General features: G+C 33.7%; 2 protein-coding genes across 3 annotated transcripts; one reads left to right on the top strand and one right to left on the bottom strand.

Annotated features, from left to right (window-relative positions):
• The first annotated feature begins 977 nt into the window (after nt 1–977).
• Nucleotides 978–3426, top strand: LOC147065205 (telomerase reverse transcriptase-like). The gene has a single exon (XM_085956714.1). It carries the CDS (start codon nt 1101–1103, stop codon nt 3303–3305), a length of 2205 nt encoding a protein of 734 aa, XP_085812840.1. The 5' UTR covers nt 978–1100; the 3' UTR covers nt 3306–3426.
• A 3852-nt stretch (nt 3427–7278) lies between these two features.
• On the bottom strand, nt 7279–20570 carry LOC147065204 (platelet-activating factor acetylhydrolase IB subunit alpha2-like). 2 transcript variants are annotated; one of them, XM_085956715.1, is made up of 6 exons: nt 20407–20570; nt 15002–15119; nt 11434–11534; nt 11231–11350; nt 9497–9638; nt 7279–9116 (listed from the first exon to the last, which is right to left on the bottom strand). In XM_085956715.1, exons 1-6 carry the CDS (start codon nt 20470–20472, stop codon nt 8998–9000), a joined length of 666 nt encoding a protein of 221 aa, XP_085812841.1. In that variant the 5' UTR covers nt 20473–20570; the 3' UTR covers nt 7279–8997. The 2 variants fall into 2 exon arrangements, with proteins under 2 accessions (XP_085812841.1, XP_085812842.1); XM_085956716.1 differs by lacking the exon at nt 11231–11350 and having other exon boundaries at nt 20407–20552.
• Nucleotides 20571–20849: the final 279 nt, after the last annotated feature.

The following is a 20849-nucleotide window of genomic DNA, read 5'->3' as shown; positions in this document are numbered from 1 at the left end:
GCAAATCTATCAAAATCAGAGTATCTGCCTGTTACTTTTTTAGACAATGCGTTTGCGCATCGATTGATATATATTGGTAAAACTATTATTAAAAACAGATATACGCATTTTTTATATTACTTATATAATATATATGTAAGTAGATATTTTTAAAAATTGCGTGTAGTACGCATAAAATAAACTCATATTTTTACTAAATCGAATGTAAGCGAGTTAGTATTAGATCAGGAACAAAGATTGTCGTCATCACAAATCAATAGATAAATACTAAAATGCATTTTGTTTTGAATATCATTCTGTCATAGAAACAGATAGTATGTTTGGAATGACATTAGATATCAATTTTATTATGTACTTATACCTATTCAATATTATATAGAATGCTACATTCTCAATCCTTGAGAATTATTCGTTGAATGAAAGAAATGGTTTATGTATCTATGTTTTATTTGATGACACAATATTATGTTTATCGGTTTTTCTATCTCAACCTTCTTTCCATATACTCGATGATTCAAAAACGTTCAATGTAAAACATTTTGATAAACTCATTCTTCTTCCGACCATATCCGATCCTAATAAGATCATAATACATGGAGCTCCTTAGAGTGGAGATTTGTTTTAACAGATTTTGTTTTTACCAGAAATGGATGTCAGCCACTTGCTCAACCTATTAGGTCCTTACTCTGACTCATGCCCAAATTGAAAAACAATATATGTACTTGCCAGACCCAGGATTCGAACCTGTGACCCACGACGCTATAGGCCAACGCGCCGCGCGGCCATCGCATATGAAAAATATTTAATAAATAGCTTTAGATACCTCTTCAGTAGAGAACTAAAAAAAACCATAACATTATTATTACTACAAAAACTGACACGCAATAATTTTGATTGAAATAGAAGTATATAATCGTAATTATAATTTTTTTTAAAGATGTCTTCATGGATTGGATGGTTTTCAAACCGGCTCTGTTGAAAATCAAACAGCGAAACTCGCCCTTTCTGCTTTTCTGCCGTAAAGAGTTTAGATGTCAAGAGCTGTATACAAATGAGCTGACTGCAGATTAATATAATTAGCGGATTTATTGCCAATTGCAATGGATTTCAAAAGATTCAAGAGTTCAGGTACAATGAAACATTCAAACACGGTTTGTTTCACAGATTATTTTTGCAATAAGTATTCCTGCCGCAGCATCAATAATAACAAATTCAATTTCTTGTGTAAAAAATATGTCACCTCTTCTGAAATTTTTCAAAATATTCTGAAAATAACTTCAGCTGCCGTTGATTCCGAAGTGCTGTTAACGGTTCGACCGCAAATAGAGAATATTTTGCTAGACCTCAAAGAAAAGTTTTCAATGTTCTCAAAAAATGACTTCCGCGAATTTTTTATTAAGTTGAAGCCGATTTCGTCTGATATGCTGCTAGACATAGATGTTGTGAAAATCACGGATGTGCTCCTTTGCATACTGGAGTTGATCGTGCCTAAAAGTTTATTCGGGAATAACAAAAACAGAAAAGTTTTCTATGATCTAGTTCGGTCAGTGTTAAAGAATATGTCAGGTCAACACGTCGCCTTGGAAAAGATTTTGAACAAATGGGAGATCCGCCAAATCGGGTGGATGAACGGTGGCGCGGAACATTTCGCAGTCGGCAGAAAGAATTTGCTAATAAAAGTCATCGTGTGGCTCATCAAGAACACCGTCTGCTCCATCGTAGCGGCAAATTTTTATGTGACAGTTACAAAAGTGACATGCGAATCTAGAAGGCTTTTCTTTTATTTCAAAAGCGATTGGCAAAGGCTCACCGATCAATTTATCGGTCGTCAGTTAAAAAGTGGTAACCTTATCAAACAAAAGATGTTTAGTTTGGGCTGCGAGTCCAAACGAAATCTATCTCTCTCTGTGAAGACTGAAAGAAAGCGTTTCCTTAAAACGTTGCCCGTCATGAGACTACTATTAAAGTCAAATTCGAGTGTAAGAGTCATCATCAGATATAAGCGAAAAACTCAATCAGAAAAGCAGGCGGGGAAATGCAGAAGAATTTTGTTCAACACGTTATTCCCGTACGATAAGCCGCAATCGTTTGAGCGAAAATATTTGAATCTTCATGAAAAATGGATGTATTTGGAAAAGCCTAAACTGTATTTTATTAAAGCTGACTTAACGGACGCTTTCGGCTCTGTCGATATAGCAGAGTTGCGTAGAATATTAGCGGAATCACATTTCCGATTCCAAAAAAACGAGACTGACTCAGAAAAGAAACGATTTATCGCCAAAGAGTATAAAAAATTAATGGATGATTTAAAAGAGCCCGTTTTGGTCAGATCGGGATCGTGCGCTTACGCTTGGAATAGGGGCTTAGTGCAAGGAATGCGTTTTTCACCGATGCTCTGTGAAATTTTCTACAGAAATTATGATGAAGGAAACTTATCCGATTATGCAAATATGGAACTCGAAGAAAACGTTGCATTCCTCTTGCGGCTCGTAGATGATTATTTATTTGTCAGTGACAACATTGAGACCGCTTACAAATTTTTCAACCGCATGGTAAGTTTGGGAAGAATCAACCAAACTAAATCAATGATCAATTTTTCAAATGATTTTGGAAAATTGACAAATAATATTCATTTTTTTGGATATGTTCTGAATACGTCCAACATGGAAGTTACGCGTGACGAGACTGTGTATTCTGGGCAAATTTGCTACAGAATACTTTTCAATCAATCCATCTCTGACCCCTTAAAGTTTTTAGAAACGAGAATAATCCAAACGACCGTTCCTTTGATGTCATTGTATTTTAACTTGCAAATTAATTGTGAAGAAATAATCTGGCGAAATATCTTCATCACCTTGTGTATATCTGCAAATAAATTTTGTTCCATTGTTAACATAATTTTTTGCAACACCGACGGCTTAAATGTCGACATACTGTTTTCAATCTACAAAAGAAAAGTCGCCGTCAAAATGTGCAATGCCATTATAAAAGTAATTCACAGCAGTAAACCTACGGCTGTTGACTTTCCATTTTGTATAAATCATTTTCGGTATTTAGCCTTCAAGGCTCTCGCGTTGTTTGCCTGCCATTCAAATATCTGCATAAAAATGTTAACGATGGTGAAAACTTCTCTAAATAAAACAAACTGTGCTGAAGGATCTTGGAAATCTCATAATAGTTCTATTGATAATTATGGCAAACCCAAAGAGTTGGCTACTAAAGAAATATGTCAACGAAAAATAATAAAAAAATGCTTTAAAGACTTCACAAAAATTCCTTATAATTTTGAGCCGTTTCGAAAATGAAATACCAAAAATACTCACTATCAAAAACCATTAAGTAATATAAACCTATTATGTACAAACAAAATAAACCTCTTGAATAAAACCACAATGTTTCGTATTATATTGTTCAAATTTGATACCATCACCATAAACATAATAATAATAAACATTTAATGTATGTATTACTAATATAAATTTTAGTTAAAATTATATTTTACTATAAATAGGTAAGTAAAGCACTTATTTCTGTGTTACTTTAATGTCATATTTATTTTCTTTATTTTGAAAAATGTGTCACCAATATATTAAATAAAACATCTATTAATACGATAAAACCTTGATTTAACAGAGTAATTTTCGAATCCTTATTCCTATCGTAAACAATGTTCGGCACACAATCGGTATATGATCACTGATCAGTTATTACAATTGTCACAAACAATTATTAAATCGTGTGTGGTTGTCTTTCAGCATGTACCTAATAGTAAAATAAATGGGCATTTTCGCCAAAGTTTGTACATTGCATTTTTGGCATGTCCCATGACTTTGATTGATTTTTTCATAGTTATTATATTATAGAATATTGGAAAGTTATGTATTTTTAACATGCAAATTTATTAATTTACTTTATTCGATCAGTTAAATACAACTGTCTGACCTGTATATATTTTTAATTGATTATTTAGATCGAAAGGTAGTGTGTTTTTACCATGTCCCACTCCTAAATTCAAATAAACAAAGTCTGATTTCGTCATTAATTTTGATTGTGTAAAATTAAATTCGTAGTGTCTTCAACAGCTTACATTATATATTTTTGGAAAATATACAGTTTTTTCGTAAATTTTGACCAATATTGAAAAAAATCACGTTTAAAGTGTGTCCCAGGATATTTGAAAAAGTGGAATTCCACATTCCGTTACCATGATTTTAGCATGAAGGCGAAAAATTTCCACTGTAAATATGTATTTTTTTAATGTAGCAACACTTTTGTATAACACTGATCGCCATTTACAATTTAAATTGTTGGTGTGTGTCGCTATCGCTATCGGAACAGGTTGCTTTCTGGGTTGGTCATTTAAGAAGTTCCACTACTGTTACCACGATTTGTAAGGTAAGAAATCACATATTTCTATTTCACATACTATACATATGGAGCTTATCTTTCATACTACAGATATAATAAAACATATCGCAGGTTTAACAATAAAACTAAGCTAAATTTTGGCTTCAACCACTTCTAAAACAGAATCCGTTACTTCCACTCCGAAACTATATTGGTGGTAACGTATATGTGGAATGTAAAAGTAACGAAATGCAATGCATAAAGTTGGGATTACATTGTGTGTTTAGTTCTTCATAGATTATAAAAAGTTTTATTTTGTCTGTTCGTATGTAAAACAAAAATATTTTCATTAAAAAATATAGAAAATAACCTGACTATATAATAAAGATTTAAAAAGTATGTGATATGTCTGAATACGCAAAACTAGCGCAGATAAAAGTATGGAGAGATACAAAAACAACAGAAGGAAAAGAAAAAACACCAGACTGAAATAATTGCGAGACAAGCACTGGCTCTGTCATACTCTTTCTGTTATACGCCACCAAAATTTTAAAACTTCTCCATACATTTTAGGCATAGAAATTTATAAAAATGTATGAAAAAGTATTTTTTTGTCACGTTTAACAGAAATGTGTACCCTATTAGATTTAATACCTGGAACTGTAGGTATTCGCGAAATGTCAGAAAAGTACGTCTTGATTACAATCAACCTGTATAGCTACATTTTATGTTGATGAATACAAGTAAATTTCAAGACAACATACAGTCGAACTTGGTTATTACGAAGAAGATGGGACCGACTGAATTTGCTTGTTATAAGCGTTACTCGTTATATCAGAGAATAGGTATTTTTAAATGAGCATGTCACATTACACAAAAAGTCGAAAATAAAAAATTTGGAAACCATCGTAAAAATCCCCGAAACGAGCATGGCATTCATAAACTACAAAAGAAGTTGTTTATTGTAATGAACTCTGGTAGGTACCTACGAACTTCACAAACCTTGGATTTTTCAACCATATGCGTGGATACTTTTTTTATTATTCTCGGCGAAACACCAATAAGGTAGGTACTTAGACACTTTACTAGTGTCATAAGCGTAATCCGACCCCGGCGGCATCCTGTCCAATCGGATTTTATTGCTTAGGGTCGAAATGTTTTAAAACGATCGACACATTAACAGCATTTTAGCTCGGTATATCCGATAAGTTGCTCGTTATAACAGCGAATAAATTAAATGTATGGCGAAAATCATAAACCAAATTTCAACAAATGTTTCCTTATTACATCCGAGATCTCGTTATGTCCAAGATCGTAATAACCGAGTTCGACTGTAATTATTTTCGTAAAAGTTATATACTCCGTGCCGCGCTAGAAACTCGCGTCCGAATCCCTTGCTGATTTAATTTTTTTCATATATTGTTAATTTGCTTTAATATTTTTTTTCTGAGTTACAAATAATATAAATGCCAAATAAAAGTTATGGTAATGTATAGTGTGTCAAAATTATTACCTACCTTATTTTACTAGTATTGTGAAATTTATTATAAAATATGTCTATTTTAGTGATTAAGTTTGATTTGATTTGTTATTGTGACGCACGTTGAATATATATCTGACTATCAAAAAATTCAAATAAATTTCATAAAATAAAAATTTGTTTTTATGGTAACATGTAACTTTAGCTTTACAAATTACACTCCGTTACCATTTCGTTCCATTCCGAAAATGTCCCCAAAAAAGTTGAACGTTAACTATTTTTCATTTGATTATTAAATAACGAAACATATATATTTTTCCAATAAAATTTAGTAAAAGTGATTACTGTCTTTAAAAAAATAGCAGAACGAACATTGATTGGTTTTTTCAAATACTAAAGGAAAAATGCTCTGCCATTATAGACATAGGGTAACGGAGTGGAACGAAATGTGCCCAAGAATTAAAATTCAATAATATTTTTTGACTATTTGTACTTTTATTTTTAAGTGTATGGGTTTTTTAATCTAATAGAGCTCTTTTAAGTGATAAAAAGTGTCTCATTCATGTTTTATAAGCTTAGTTTCGTAATCACGGAACGGAAACTTATTATGCCCAATGTCATAAAAAAAATGATATAAATATTATATCAATCAATATTTTGCTGAAAAATTGCTATCACCAATTCAGCAATAGAACAAGGAATCTGCTAGCTATATAAAAATGGTTAATTTGAGTGAAAAAATAATATTACCCAAATTTCAAACATGTACAAACTTTGGCGAAAATGCCCAAATACATGTTGGCCCATGTTTTGTTGTTTATAAGTACCTAACCTAACATACATATAATTGAACATATTATATAATTTAGAAAAACACTTTCTGAGAGAGTATATTATAACCAATAGAAAAAATCTTTTTTGAAAAATCTTTTATGATTGCCAAAGTAGCTTGATTTGGAAGAGCGCTGATGAGTAGGTATTAAAATTGACCAATAGTTAAAATTTGTCGCAATTAGTATGTCACCCAGCATATTGGTTAAATGCGACGGATGGGGCGTATACCCAGGAGATGCAGGGTTCGATTCCCGGCCGGGGTGGCATACTTTTTTCAAAAAAGATTTTTTCTATTGGTTATAATATACTCTCTCAGAAAGTGTTTTTCTAAATTATATATGTTCAATAATCAGAATGATATATTCTTAAATCTTGTGAATTATTCGTTGAATAAAAGAAATAGTTAATTATACATATAATTAAAAAGAGATAAGTAACCGATTTCTCAATTTTTTAACATACACATTTGGCAAAAATTCTTTATTATATAACAGGTATACGGTTTTAAAAGACACCCTCACCCCTTCACGCTCATCGAGGTTTTATTGTATCAGTATCCGAGTAAATTATGCGACTGGACACTTCTATGGACTGAATAATGAATAATATTATGCTCGTAAATGTTGTAAGATATTTTATTTTTTAACCAATATACCTAAAAATACATAGGGAAGTTATGAAAGAGTATAATTTATAGCTACGAGTATTTACACATATCAGAAAGGTTTATTGAACATTGTATGTCCGATATGATATGCAATATTTTGCACATATTCATCCATGTAAGTAAATGATATTTCACAGATAGTGCACGCAACATTGTGAATGCTATTTTGAACATTCCAATGGATTATTCTAACAGTCATAAGTATAATACTTATAAACATGTTTTCCATCTCCAAACATGCAGTTGAACTGTCAGATTCGGTTCTTAGAGTTTTAATTTGAATTTATATGTTGGACTTGATAGAAAGTTTTTAAAATATCTATGTGCAATTATCATATTCAGAAGAAGATTTAATCATTCGAGGGCCCTACTCTCAACATCCGTAGAAAAATTATATGTATAATATAATGAATAAAATGTATTTATCTAAAACTGCATTTCATAGTTTATTATATTACAGATTGTGATATACGAGATATGAGTTGTGGAACTGGAGAAGATATCAATTATTATATTATGTATCTACATTTAAGAAATTAAGTTAATTGTTGTTTCCTTTTTAAAAACGTTTAGAAGTCTTGACATTATCAATAAACAATGTTAAAGACGGTGCATTTTTAGAGATAACGATTCTAAATCTATTAATAAATTACCATTTCTTGACTGTAATGATTTATCTACTGCGTTCATTCTTTGCAATTAACGGTTCCATGATAATGTAAGATCAAGACTTACACAGTGTGCAACTTTACAACTATAAGCATTCTATGTTTAATTTATAGTTATTTTGGTGTGATTTCACAGTTGAACTGTTAAAAAACTTTCTTGCATGTCAGACTGAAAACTTTAAATGGAACATAATTTTACTAAACGTAAAGACTAGGGAATCCAATCCCGAGCCAAAATTCTGATCCTGGGATTTCGGTATTACAATTTAACAATCCCGGGATGGCATTTTTTCCATTGTTAATATAAATTGTTTATATTTACAAATAACATTGATAAAATTGGTCAAAAATAAATCTAGTATTATTTATACTATTTAAGACATTTATTGTTAATATTGTATATCTACGTTCAATCTTGGAAATACATAAGTTTAATGGAGTACATAATATTGTAATATAAATAATAATGTGAATTTAATGAGATTGCTGTTTCTGATAGTAAAGACTTAATGAATAGATTAGCGAGATTTAAAATAGTAAATCAAATAATCATAGTGTACTTATGGCCTTTCCGCTTCAAAAATCTAATTAGTCAGCCTAATATGAAACTGCCGTAAAACGTATGAGATCATGGTGGAATTACTTTGTTAAAAGTGCGAAGCATTGTTTTTTTCCAATCTTTCTCATTTTTATTAATTTATGTGAAAAAATAAAATGAATCAGCAACTTACACATTGGTACAAATCAAACTTCATTCAAACTCAGTTTATTTCTAATGTAGTTATCTGTTATTAAAAGTATTTTTTCTGTTATATTTTTGTTTTATTTTCCATGAAAATTGATAAAAAAATCAATCCCGGGATTCATAGGTATCGAAAATAGCTCGGGATCCTGGGATTGGAATCCTTAGTGAAGACTATTCATTTATGTGATTTTGGTGAAATTTTTTGTGCACTCAATCGCTACCCCATTATAAATAGACCCCGCTTTCGCCGGCGACATCAATCTTTCAGCATCTCTTTAATTTCATCGAATACGGGCCCGAAAGATAACTGGTAACCTTTCTCTGTCAGGTGGAGGTAGTCATGCATCAGGAGATGAGATATACTGCCATCGTCACCTAAAAAATAAATCAAACCCTATTAGGAATACATGCAGAAGCACGTCTCTCTATGCAATTAATAATGAAAACATAAAAATCCACAGTATACGCTCACCGAGGAGCGGAGGTTGAACCGATCGCCTCTCGTTGATTGAATGGACTCGCAGAAATCGATTCCCGTATCTTTTCCAAATTTGCATGTTTTGAAAATCAATATCTGATTATTTCCAGTACAGACTGGCTAATGGTATCATATTTAACATTATCACTAATTTTATTGTAGGTCAAAAAACATACATGGTTACAGATTTGTCATCTGTGAAACCATTCAATCAATAATATCTCAAATCTAAACCAATTTATTATTATGTATGTACAGTACAAGAAATGGCAAATACCTAAAAATTTGTGGCCACATGTATCCACAATAAGTACATTTTCATTGTCGGAAGCGTATTTATACCTATTTATAAGTGCTTTGTTCACTTCATCGTTTTGTAGTCGCAGTTTATTCGGGCGATGACCTTTTGGCAGAAGTAACTAAAACACACACTGATGGTTATCATTGTGACATACCACTCATTTATCATGAGTCATGACTATTATTTTATTATGAAGGTTCAACTTTCAAAAACCGATAAGTCCACATATGGTCAAAACCAAGGCCTGAACAAAAACGATGCATGAGTGCGAGTGAGAAAGTATTCGGCACCCTTACGATCTCTTTGACACGCGCTAGAGTAAGATAAAAGGTCTACATTTTGTGTAAGCTAGTTTCCAAAAATATCGCCATCAAATCGGGGCAAAACGCTTCACACAGCGTCGATAACTTGCGAGCTCGTGTTGCTAAAATTGATATTTTTGTGTTAAACATAAAGTCAGTGGTAAATATTTTTAGTTAATTAAGTAGAAAAGATGGTTCTGTGTGTTGTCTTAAAATGTGGTAGCCGTACTGATAAGCAAGAAGATGGTATAACGTTTCATAGGTAAGTTGATACATGTTCGTGATAATTTATTTGTATTTTATTATATATTTTAATATCAGTGACCTAGTGTTTTTTTGAAATAACTTAAATTATAGATATCTTTATCTAATGGTTGCATTTTGACCGCTTAAAAATACTATATAACGTAAAAAAATAGAAAATTATATTTTAATTCTGAGCGTCTAGTGCGAGCACTTTGGGCGAGCACTAGCGAAATGGTCTATGGTCTCGAACATTTCTAGACGAATGCGTTTGCTCGCTCACAAACCAAACGCAAGGCAAGCGGCTTCATTTAGCAATGCAACGGGTGGCGTCTAGATGTATCTATAGTCTAAGGTCAAAACTTAATATAAAATATGTATAATATTATATTTACAGCATAATTCCTCCATTTATAATGAATGAACAGGATAGATTTAGAGCAGGCCGATCAACGGAAACAAATCTGATGGTATTTACCGATTATGTGTCATCAGCACGTGTCAGGGATCGTCAGGTTGACTGTTACGACGATTTCTCGAAAGCATTTGACAGTCAATCAACGACATTTTGATGGAAAAACTCCTACTAATTGGATTGTCAGGTTGATTTTTAAAGTTATTCGTGAGTTATTTTAGGAATTGACAATACGTATAGTACGACCTCCATTAATCAAAGACATTTGTAACATTTTCTGGTGTCCCTCGGGGTCATCGCTGTTCACAGCTTTATAAATGACAGCATTGGCAATTACAAATGATATATTTTTGTTGTTCGCTGATGACTTAAAACTCTTCAAAGTTGTCGCCTCGGACAATTGTCATTGACTCCAACATGATATAGGTAGATAATAATATATTAGATTGAGGCAGACGGGCGTAACAAACTGGACTTCAATATTGATAAATGCAATATTTTATTGTTCACTCCTCACGAGTATGGCTTTTCCAATATTCAATGTATGGCAGAGTTTTCTTGTGAATATCATCTATAAGAGCTCTCGGCATTACGTTTGACTTGAATTGAATTGACGCAGCAATGTCATTTACTGCGTAAGTATATTGAATCGTGGACATATCTGTTTTTGGAAATAAGACGCTTCATATAATATGATAATATAAGTTGACAGTGACACACAAGCAATACAAATAGCATTTAAACACTAACAGGTAGGATGATGCGCGAGGCGGGAGACTTGGCCTTTATTGTGTCAACCAGATGAGTAATACCCTTGTATACTTCTGCAGGAGCACAGTTCACATTATTTGTTCCGACAAATAATACTACCTGAAAGTATTTTTCATTCAAAAATGAGATGTTTTCAACTGTAATTTAATCTAAATTAATAATAATTGTATCAATGTGCTCACCAAATTAGGTAGAATTTTTTCCAACCAATTTCCATCTTCGATTCGCCATTGAACATGTTCTACTCTGTCTCCGCCAATTCCGAAATTCAGAATGATCTTATCTAGACATAAAAACATGTAAAGGCTACATTTGAGATCATAATCAGTGCACAAGATGGTTATGGGGTGAACACATTACCATCACGCCACACGGACAAATTTATTTAGTACATGGTTTCGATATTCCGCAGAATATTTTGAATCATCACTATCTCCATAAATTTGAAAATAATATTATCATGGCCCCCATAAGGGGGGGGCTGACAGGGCTCTAGCCTGGGGGCCCGGGCTCAGGAGGGGCCCGGCGTGGCGATTTTACCAGATAAGTGAGATAAACACATCACAAATTGGCTCTAACAGTAAAAAAAAGTCGCCTGCGGCGCTATTTTCCTTCAATAATGTTATTTAAAACCATGTGGTTGTACAATACAATTTTTAATTGTATATCGTTACTCAAAAACTCCATAATTCAAACGGATGTATTAAAATATACACATTAATTTTACCGCGAACACCATTTGGAAAACGCTAATATAGTGCGTCACACTGCCTTTATCCTTAACGATAGGTAGGGGGGCCTTCCAAAGATATTAACCTGGGGGCCCGCTTCAGGATGTGGGGGCCATGCATATTATACAATAAAAAATAAATTTGATGGATAAGGTAAGAACATTGCTTTATATTTGATATTTTGAATTATTATTTATAATTCAAACAGTTTCTACGTGTGCGTACGTCAAATCATTGATATAATCCTTTTAGAAAAAACCCAACCGGCAGACCATAGATAATATACGTAAACACCAGTCATAGATAATAATCAGAAAATCCACAGACCGAATCACTAAAAACAAAGTGCACGCGTTTTTACGTGAGTAGAAAATGTGTAGGTCTGCAGAGAATAAATAAAATAAAAGGTTCACTGATTCGTACTATCGGTGATGTAGCGTGAGGTGACCTCATTGATATATATTAGTCTGATAACATTTTAAATATCAAGAAAAACGACATTACACATGTAACGTGGCGGTAATGTGTTCGCCCCATTAGAGTCAAATTTAATACTAAAACATATGGAACATTCGAATACATAAATTAGCGAAATCATACCTATCATTTTCATACCAATTTCACAAAAAATTTCACTAAAATCTCATAATTGAAGGTGTCTCGAAAAGGGGTCAATAATCATTTTATTTGATTTGCTTTGATTGAATATACATAATTCAGAAACATTCCTATTAAAAAATAATATGGAGCCGGGCGGCTATTGATTCTGAAAATATTGCTCCTATTGAGCAGATACAGGCGGCCATCGACTTTCGTACATGACTGGTTCCTGAAAATGTGTACGAAAGTAGAGCAATGTAAAAAAAAAACATCAAAAAGCGTACTTTAAAATATTTATTTATCAATGGGTATAATAAAGTTAAAACATGAATCCTAAGTAAAAGAGAGATCCAGAAACTTAGAGTAGCACAACGTGGCAGTGGCGAAGGGTGGAGGTAGGCTGTTAAGATCCGCCATAAACAGTGCACATTAAACTTTTTCAGACATACATATTTGTTTTCATTGAAATAAGACTACAATTTACAGATAGTGTTGGCTAGTTTTTAAAATTCAATTAAACCCTGAGAAACCAAGCCATAATAGATAATAGTCAAAAAATACATGTCTATCTAAAATTATGCAATTAAATCATACATAACTTTGAATATTTTATAAATAAAACTATATTTTTTATTTATTATAGTTTGGTTTAGGCAGGGCTAAATGAATTTAGAAAAATTAACCAATAATATGTGTAATATGTATTTTTAATGCAACAAAAACAAATAACTATGAATGAAAAAGTGTGTACAATTTTGTCGTATTGCCCAAATTAGACCAAAACTATTATGGTTTCATTTAGGCATGGTTTAATTGATTTTTAAAAACCAACTAACACCATCTGTAAATTGTAGTCTTAGTTCAATAAATACAAATACATATGACTAAAAAAGTTTAGTGTGCACTATTTATAGCAAATCTTAACAGCCTACCTCCACCCTTCGCCACTGCAACGTGGTATGGAGAGGTACATGCTGGGCATAACGCGAAAGGACAAAAAGAGGAATGAGTGGATAAGGAAGCAGACATGGGTTTGCGATGTAATAGAGTTTATTAAAAGCCTTAAATGGAGATGGGCTGGATACATAGCTCGAAGAAGAGACAATCATCGGACAAATCTAATCATCCAGTCCAAGAAGTACAAAACGTCCGCAGGTAGACCTAGAGGCGGCTGGATCGATGAAATGATCAAGTTCTGCGGAAGTACGTGGCAACGCAACGCACAGGACCGAGAGAAGTGGAAGCAGCTTGAAGAGGCCTTCATCCAGCAGTGGATAGATACAGGCTGGTGATGATGATAATAAAGTTAACGAGGCGTATTAGCAATCGGGTGTTTTCTTTATAAACTTGTCAAGAGATAGTTGAATAGTGAATACCACCCCTTTTTACTTGGTAAATAACATGCTGTGTCTTTATCAATTGTGACTGCGTGGAAGCGCACACTTTTTGCATTATCGACAAAAATCTATATTTTAAGAAATGTACGAAAAAATAGCGAATTGTACGAAAGTCGAGGGCCACCTGTAATAGCAAATGTATTCTTATCAAAGGTAAGCGGTAGGTATGGCAATGTTTCATCGAACATTGACAGTTTATTTTTCTTCTATACCCGCAAGATCCATTAACTAAAACACTGTTTTATCTATATACAAAAGTTCCTAAATAATATTATGCAAGAAGAAATTAAGAAACTTCCCATGAACAAAGAAGGTAGAATATCAAACATAGCGACGTGAGGTTTACTTGAACTGGATCAATAGCAATCACTTGCGCGCCATAGAATCCACAACATCTTTGGTATGGCTATCCATTAAATTAACATATTTCTTTCAACATATTTAATGAACTTATCGAGAAATAATCAGAAAATTTGAATCTCAAGAAATTAATTTTACAAAATTTTGAGAAGTTATTAAGTACTTGGCAAAGATAACAAAGGAAAGTTGAAACGGAAAAACAAAGATCTAGATTACTATCACTAATACACTACAGTCACTAACACACAAACAAAGGTCATCAAAGGCTGGAACAGAGAGTACTCATGGGAAAAAAATTGCATTAAATTTTTATCTTATTTTGGGACATTGATCAAATCATATTTACCATCCCCGGTCTAGAAGTTTTTATTTAATATCTTTCACCAAGCATTAACCAAATAGAAAATTAATTACCAATATAATAAGAAAGGTAAGATTGAATGTTTCAGTTACAATAAATTGCAAAACAAAAGACATGTTTTTATCATTTAAATTTTAAAGAACTCAATCTGAAAAATTTAGGGAAGATGCGTTCCGTGTCCTGAAATGTTTCTTCCAGATTGAGAAATACCTATGCAGTGAGAGCACGGCATTCCCGTTCTTTGTTTCGAGAAAATATATTCAACAGCATTATAACATATTTTATTTCCCTCTTGGCAAACCTTTTGGTAATTCTCGTCTGTAAACTTTTGTCAACTGAAGCTGTTGAATGATAGAATCTCCAATGAAGAGTATATCACATCTACCGGCTGAATTAGCGTCGGTAACAAATCTGCTATGCTAAAAAAAACCAGAAAACTGAATTAAATTATGGAAACGCTAGTTATGGTGCTCAAAGACGTGCTTCAGAACAGGGTGAATATAACTATATTAGCGGTGGCGAACCTGTGTGTGGCACTCGGGAGAATTCTCTTGACATAGCATGAATTTGTATATGAAATCGATTTTATTACAGCTATATACATTTTTGATATTAGGTATGTCATCATCATCAGCCTGAATCTATCCACTGCTGGATGAAGGCCTCTTCAAGCTGCTTCCACTTCTCTCGGTCCTGTGCGTTGCGTTGCCACGTACTTCCGCAGAACTTTATCATTTCATCGATCCAACGGCCTCTAGATCTACCTTGCGGAGGTTTTTTACCTCTTGGATACCACTGGATGACTAAATTTGACCAACGATTGTCTCTTCTTCGAGCTATGTGTCCAGCCCATCTCCATTTGAGGCTTTTAATGAACTCTATTACATCACAAACCCTTGTCTGCTTTTTATCCACTCATTCCTCTTTTTGTCTTTTTGCATTATGCCCAGCATGCACCTCTCCATACAACGTTGTGCTACTCTAAGTTTCTGAATACTTATTACTTATAAATATAATATAATACTGTATTCTTAAACGAACATTGACAGCAAAATCTACCAAAATGGCCACAACAACAATGAGGTCGCCTCCAACTTATCGTGCTACATCGCCAACCGCGAGACTCAATGAACGTTTTTTATTATTTTCTACATGCCTACACGTTTTCAAAAGCGTGCAGTTTGTTTTTTATTTCTCTATGGATTTTCTATTAAATTATTATCTATGGTCTGCTGTTTGGGTCCTGTTCAAAATATTATCTATGGATGCAATATCGCAAGTAATTTTAACGTACGCACACATAGAAACTGTTAAAATAAACGAAATTAGCATGAATAATAATTCAAAATACTTACTAATAATAATTAGAGTTAGCACTCTACATTATTGAATTTATAGAGATAGTGATCATTCAAAATAATCTGTGGAATGACGAAACCATAGACTAAATTTGTTACCGTGACGTGATCATAATGTAATCGCCGCTTTATCACATTAAAATTATATTGTTAATTAAAATAATCAAAAACCGATCAGTGAAAACTAAACTTGTAGCTGTGCAGGCTAGACAATAATAATAATAATTTAATTTTTTTATTTTGAATGACGATTTACTTGGAATTTTTAGCACACAAATTTAAAGTTAGACGACAACTATGTATTTGTGGATTGGCAGAAAATATGTGTGAATCGCAAATTGGTGAAACAGTCAATGCCAAACAATTAATGCGCCCCGTTATGTTACGCCGATGATGCTGTCATATTCGACAACTCAATCGAGGGCATTCAAGAGACAATCGACAGGTTGCATAACAACTCCTCTCGCGTTGGTTTGAAAATCAACGTGAAGAAAACCAACGTCTTATGCAATAGCACCTGTCCTGATCCAGATTTAGCGATTAGCGATCGACAAAACATCGAGAGCGTCGACAGCTTCAAGTACCTGGGGGTACACGTCACGGGAGAAGGCATTTTGCAGAAAGAGTTCGCTATCCGAATGGGAATGACTGGAGCAACATTCAACTCGATGCGAAATGTCTGGGACTCACGATTGTACTCGGTCAAAATCAAATGCCGCCTATTCGACGCTTGCATTCTGACGGTGCTGCTTTACGGTAGCGAATCATGGCACCTTACGAAGGCTCAGAGCAACCGTATACTGAGCTTCGAAAACAGATGTTTGCGACGAATACTGGGTGTGCGGTGGTATGACTTTGGGAGCAACGAGGAGATAAGAGAATGCACCAAGCAGCCTCTCATCACGCTGAAAGTGAAGAGACGACGTTGAACCTGGCTCGGCCATGTGCTGCGGATGCCAGAAGAGAACTTTAACCTGGCTTGCCTGTTCTTCAAGCCGACCGGATTCCGGCGACCTGGAAGGCCGCTAAATACAATCTACAGAATGTATACGGCGGAGCTACGGGATGCTGGTTGGTAACGAAGCAAGAAGACTGGCGAGCGACAGGGATTCTTGGAGGCGCCGCGTGGTGTCCATATGCTCCAGTTAAGGGGCGGATATGGCCAAAGAAGAAGAAGAAGTTATGTTACCTCCAATGTGATTACTAGATACGGTAAACCATTCAGTAGTGATGACGAATATTTTGTTGACATTAGTGTGCTCCATTTTTGATTAAAGATTTGGAAAACGAAAAATATAAATCAGTAAAAGAATACATTTTATAAAAATACTGTAAACGAGAGCATTCTGAAGAAAATCTTTAAATGGTTTTTCATCAATTTCTATGTGCATATATACGTTATAATAAGATGTATTTTGGAGTGTCGATACATTTTTCAAGTGTTGCAATTACTATGTTTTTTTTTATCAGAACCTAAGTTTATTTTCATGGGTTTAAAAGTAGTCGAACCTTCTGTTTATAATACGAGGGTGGGTCAATAAGTCCTTAGAAAAGCCGACAGGTGGCGCGACTAGTACTGTAAGCGGTTTGTTTTCATGCAGCGGCACTACCGATTCAGTATGCTGCGAAGTTTCAATCAGATTGGTCGGGTTGTTGTGTTTTTCTCGTACATTTAAAAAAAAAAATTGCTTGTTTACACAAATGGAGAAAATTGAGTTTAGAGCTGTTATTAAACATTTTAATATAAAAGGGTTAACAGCAAAGGAAATAAAAAATGAGTTGGATTTAGTTCACGGCACATCTGCTCCTTCACTTGCAACTATTTATAACTGGTTAAATGAATTTAAACGTGGTCGTACATCAACAAAGGATGAACCACGCTCAGGACGTCCTGTAGAGGTGACTACACCAGAAATGATCAATAAAATCCACGATATGGTGTTAAGTGACCGAAGATTAAAGTTGAGTGAGATAATTGAGGTTACAGGGATCTCAAAAGGTAGCGTCATTTCTATTTTACATGACAAATTGGGCATGAAAAAAATTTCTGCAAGATGGGTGCCGCGTTTGCTCACAGTCGACAATAAACGCAATAGGGTGGTGGCCTCTAAAGCCCTGTTGTCGCTCATGCAACGCAATCCGGATGAATTTTTTCGTCGCTTTGTGACTGTAGATGAAACATGGATACACCACTATACTCCCGAGACGAAAGAACAGTCAAAGCAGTGGATTGCGAAAGGCGAACCATGTCCAAAGAAGGCGAAAACCGTAAAATCAGCTGGTAAGGTTTGGCTACTGTATTTTGGGATGCACGTGGAATTATTTTCGTTGACTATTTGGAAAAAGGAAAAACAATAACAGGGGATTATTATGCATCTTTATTGGACCAGCTAAAAAACAAAATTGAAGAAAAACGGCCTCATTTAAACAGGAAAAAAATCCTCTTTCATCAGGACAATGCCCGTGTTCACACATGTTTACGATCAATGGCTAAAATTGAAGAATTGAAGTTCGAATTGGTCGACCACCCACCGTATTCGCCAGATTTAGCCCCCCAGTGACTTTTTCCTTTTCCCAAACTTAAAAAAATGGCTAAGTGGACAACGTTTTTTTTCAAATGAAGAAGTCATCGATCGGACAAATGCTTATTTTGAGGACCTTCCGAAAACTTATTTTTCTGACGGTTTAAAAAAAATTGAGAAACGTCTAACCAAGTGTATTGAGCTCCAAGGAGATTATGTTGAGAAATAAAAAAAAAATACAAAAATAAAAACTGTTTTAATGCTTTTTTCAAAGGAATTATTGACCCACCCTCGTATGTTAACAAACATTCCATTTAAGTTGTTTCTACCAGTATTAATTATTGTAGAATGGTGCCGCATTTTTCTGGCATTGCGATCGACTTATGTATGTGTTGATATCATTTCAAATTATGTATAAACTGCGAGACAATATTGTTATTTCTTATTGCTTATATCATGAGTCATGAGTCGGTTTGTTATCATCAATTGGCTGAATTTCTGAAGGAGCGGAGCGGAGCGAATGTCATTTCACAATCTTAGTACATATTGGTTTAAAATTTTTAAAAAGGATAATTTAATGCCTTAAGTGCAGTGTGATCGAGAAGTCGTTGAGACAAAATTATTCTTTTGATTACCATTGTCTTATTTATGCCAATATTATGAACAATAACAAGTGTCCAAGTTATCCAAACGGTCCTCCTATATCTTATGTCCTCCGCCGCTCTATAGACATGCATATTGTACTTACTTACTATTCTTTTAAATTTGTTTCCATATACAGATACGCTGCCGAGCAATTTTTATTAGTAAGTTATGTTATTCCACTACTTTTCTTTAGTATTGATGAACGGACGCGAGCCAGGAGATGTCACGGCGATCAGAATTTATATATTTTTATAATACCTGTGTACAAATGTTAAAATATTATGACATCTTGAGTCATAATTTTTAAACGGCCATTGAATAATATAAAATGTAAACAAGTGACTTTCAGAGAGCACTAATTAATACATGCAGATACACATATGAGTGAAAATGCACATAGATAATAATATACGACTACTCATGGAGAACGATCAGGTGCCATTCTACTATCAGTGCGTGCGGCTGGCTTTAGAAAAATGAAACGCCATTATTCACCACTTTAGTCCAAAAAAATGTAATTAGGATTCTCGAACATTTGTTCTGGCAGAGCTTTTTCTCAAATAAATGAAAAAATAAAATTCCATCTATTTTATATCTATAATATCTATTTTTGGTAAATGTGCCGCAGAGGTGGACATGAGATTTTAAAACTTTCTTTTTAGACCAAACCAAACCTAATCTAACCTACCCCAACCTAATATTACCTCATATAATCTTAGTTTGTGATCATAACCATTGTGTATCAAAATGTATGAAAATTTCAAATTTTCAATCAACGATTATTGGATCGAAAAGCCGATGCGCCGACAGAAAAAGGTATTTATTATAATTGTCTACATGGAATAAACTGTTTTCGTACAAAAAAAAAATATAAAAGCTCGTGTCTACCTCTGCAGCACAATTACCTTATTTTTTCTTATTAATGTAGGAAGTACAAGATTAACATTCACAACACAAAATTATTTTTGACCACTTCAAAGTCAAATAACCGAAACTATATTTTTTCTATTTTTTAGTGCTTTCTGCCAGAACAAGGTCGATATTCTCATGTTTACAGTCAGCCTATAGTGTATCACAAGTGTAGGAAAAATCAGCCAACTCTAATTTAACGAGACCAGTACTTTCTAGTAGAGTTGCACTGTTAGGTTGACGTTTTATAACTTAAACAATATAAAGATTACCATGCTGATCCACCGTTTGTCACCTGACGAATCTATTGGCTGGCAAGCAGCAAAAAATTCATTCATTTCATCTACATTATCCCATATTTTTCGATGGATTATTTACTATACGATGACTATACGCTTGACGGCTTGACGTTTCAACCATAGATAATATTAGGCATAGACTAATATTGATTAATCGACGTCTGACTAGTGCTGCCTACTTTTTGTCATAGAATTATTACACAGTCCAAAAAATTATAGTATTTTGAATAAAAAAATAATGAAAGGAGTTTTACCTACCATTAAAACTATTATTCTTGTTGACTTTGAAGTCCCTTGAGATGTTGATCGTATTTTTTGCCTTGTGTTCTTCTGTGCTGGCCCTTTTTTACCCCTTTTTCTTTTCGATTCAAAGAGATTGAAGACTAGAGAGGGAACATGCCAGTATTTATGTACTA

Source organism: Rhyacophila brunnea, unplaced genomic scaffold, assembly GCF_057557595.1.
Source record: "Rhyacophila brunnea isolate RB1 unplaced genomic scaffold, BYU_Rbru_1.0 scaffold_6, whole genome shotgun sequence".
NCBI classification, from domain to species: Eukaryota; Metazoa; Arthropoda; class Insecta; order Trichoptera; family Rhyacophilidae; genus Rhyacophila; species Rhyacophila brunnea.
This window is presented reverse-complemented; position numbering and strand designations above follow the sequence as displayed.

Bases quoted from the DNA above. Each gene is read 5' to 3' on its own strand.
- LOC147065205 (XM_085956714.1), top strand. From the start codon at position 1,101: ATGGATTTCAAAAGATTCAAGAGTTCAGGTACAATGAAACATTCAAAC.
- LOC147065204 (XM_085956715.1), bottom strand. From the start codon at position 20,472: ATGAATGAATTTTTTGCTGCTTGCCAGCCAATAGATTCGTCAGGTGAC. The intron at 11,351-11,433 runs GTGAGCACATTG...AAATACTTTCAG, and splicing joins AAAAAATTCTACCTAATTTG to GTAGTATTATTTGTCGGAAC. The intron at 9,117-9,496 runs GTATTTGCCATT...TTTATTTTTTAG, and splicing joins ATGTGGCCACAAATTTTTAG to GTGACGATGGCAGTATATCT.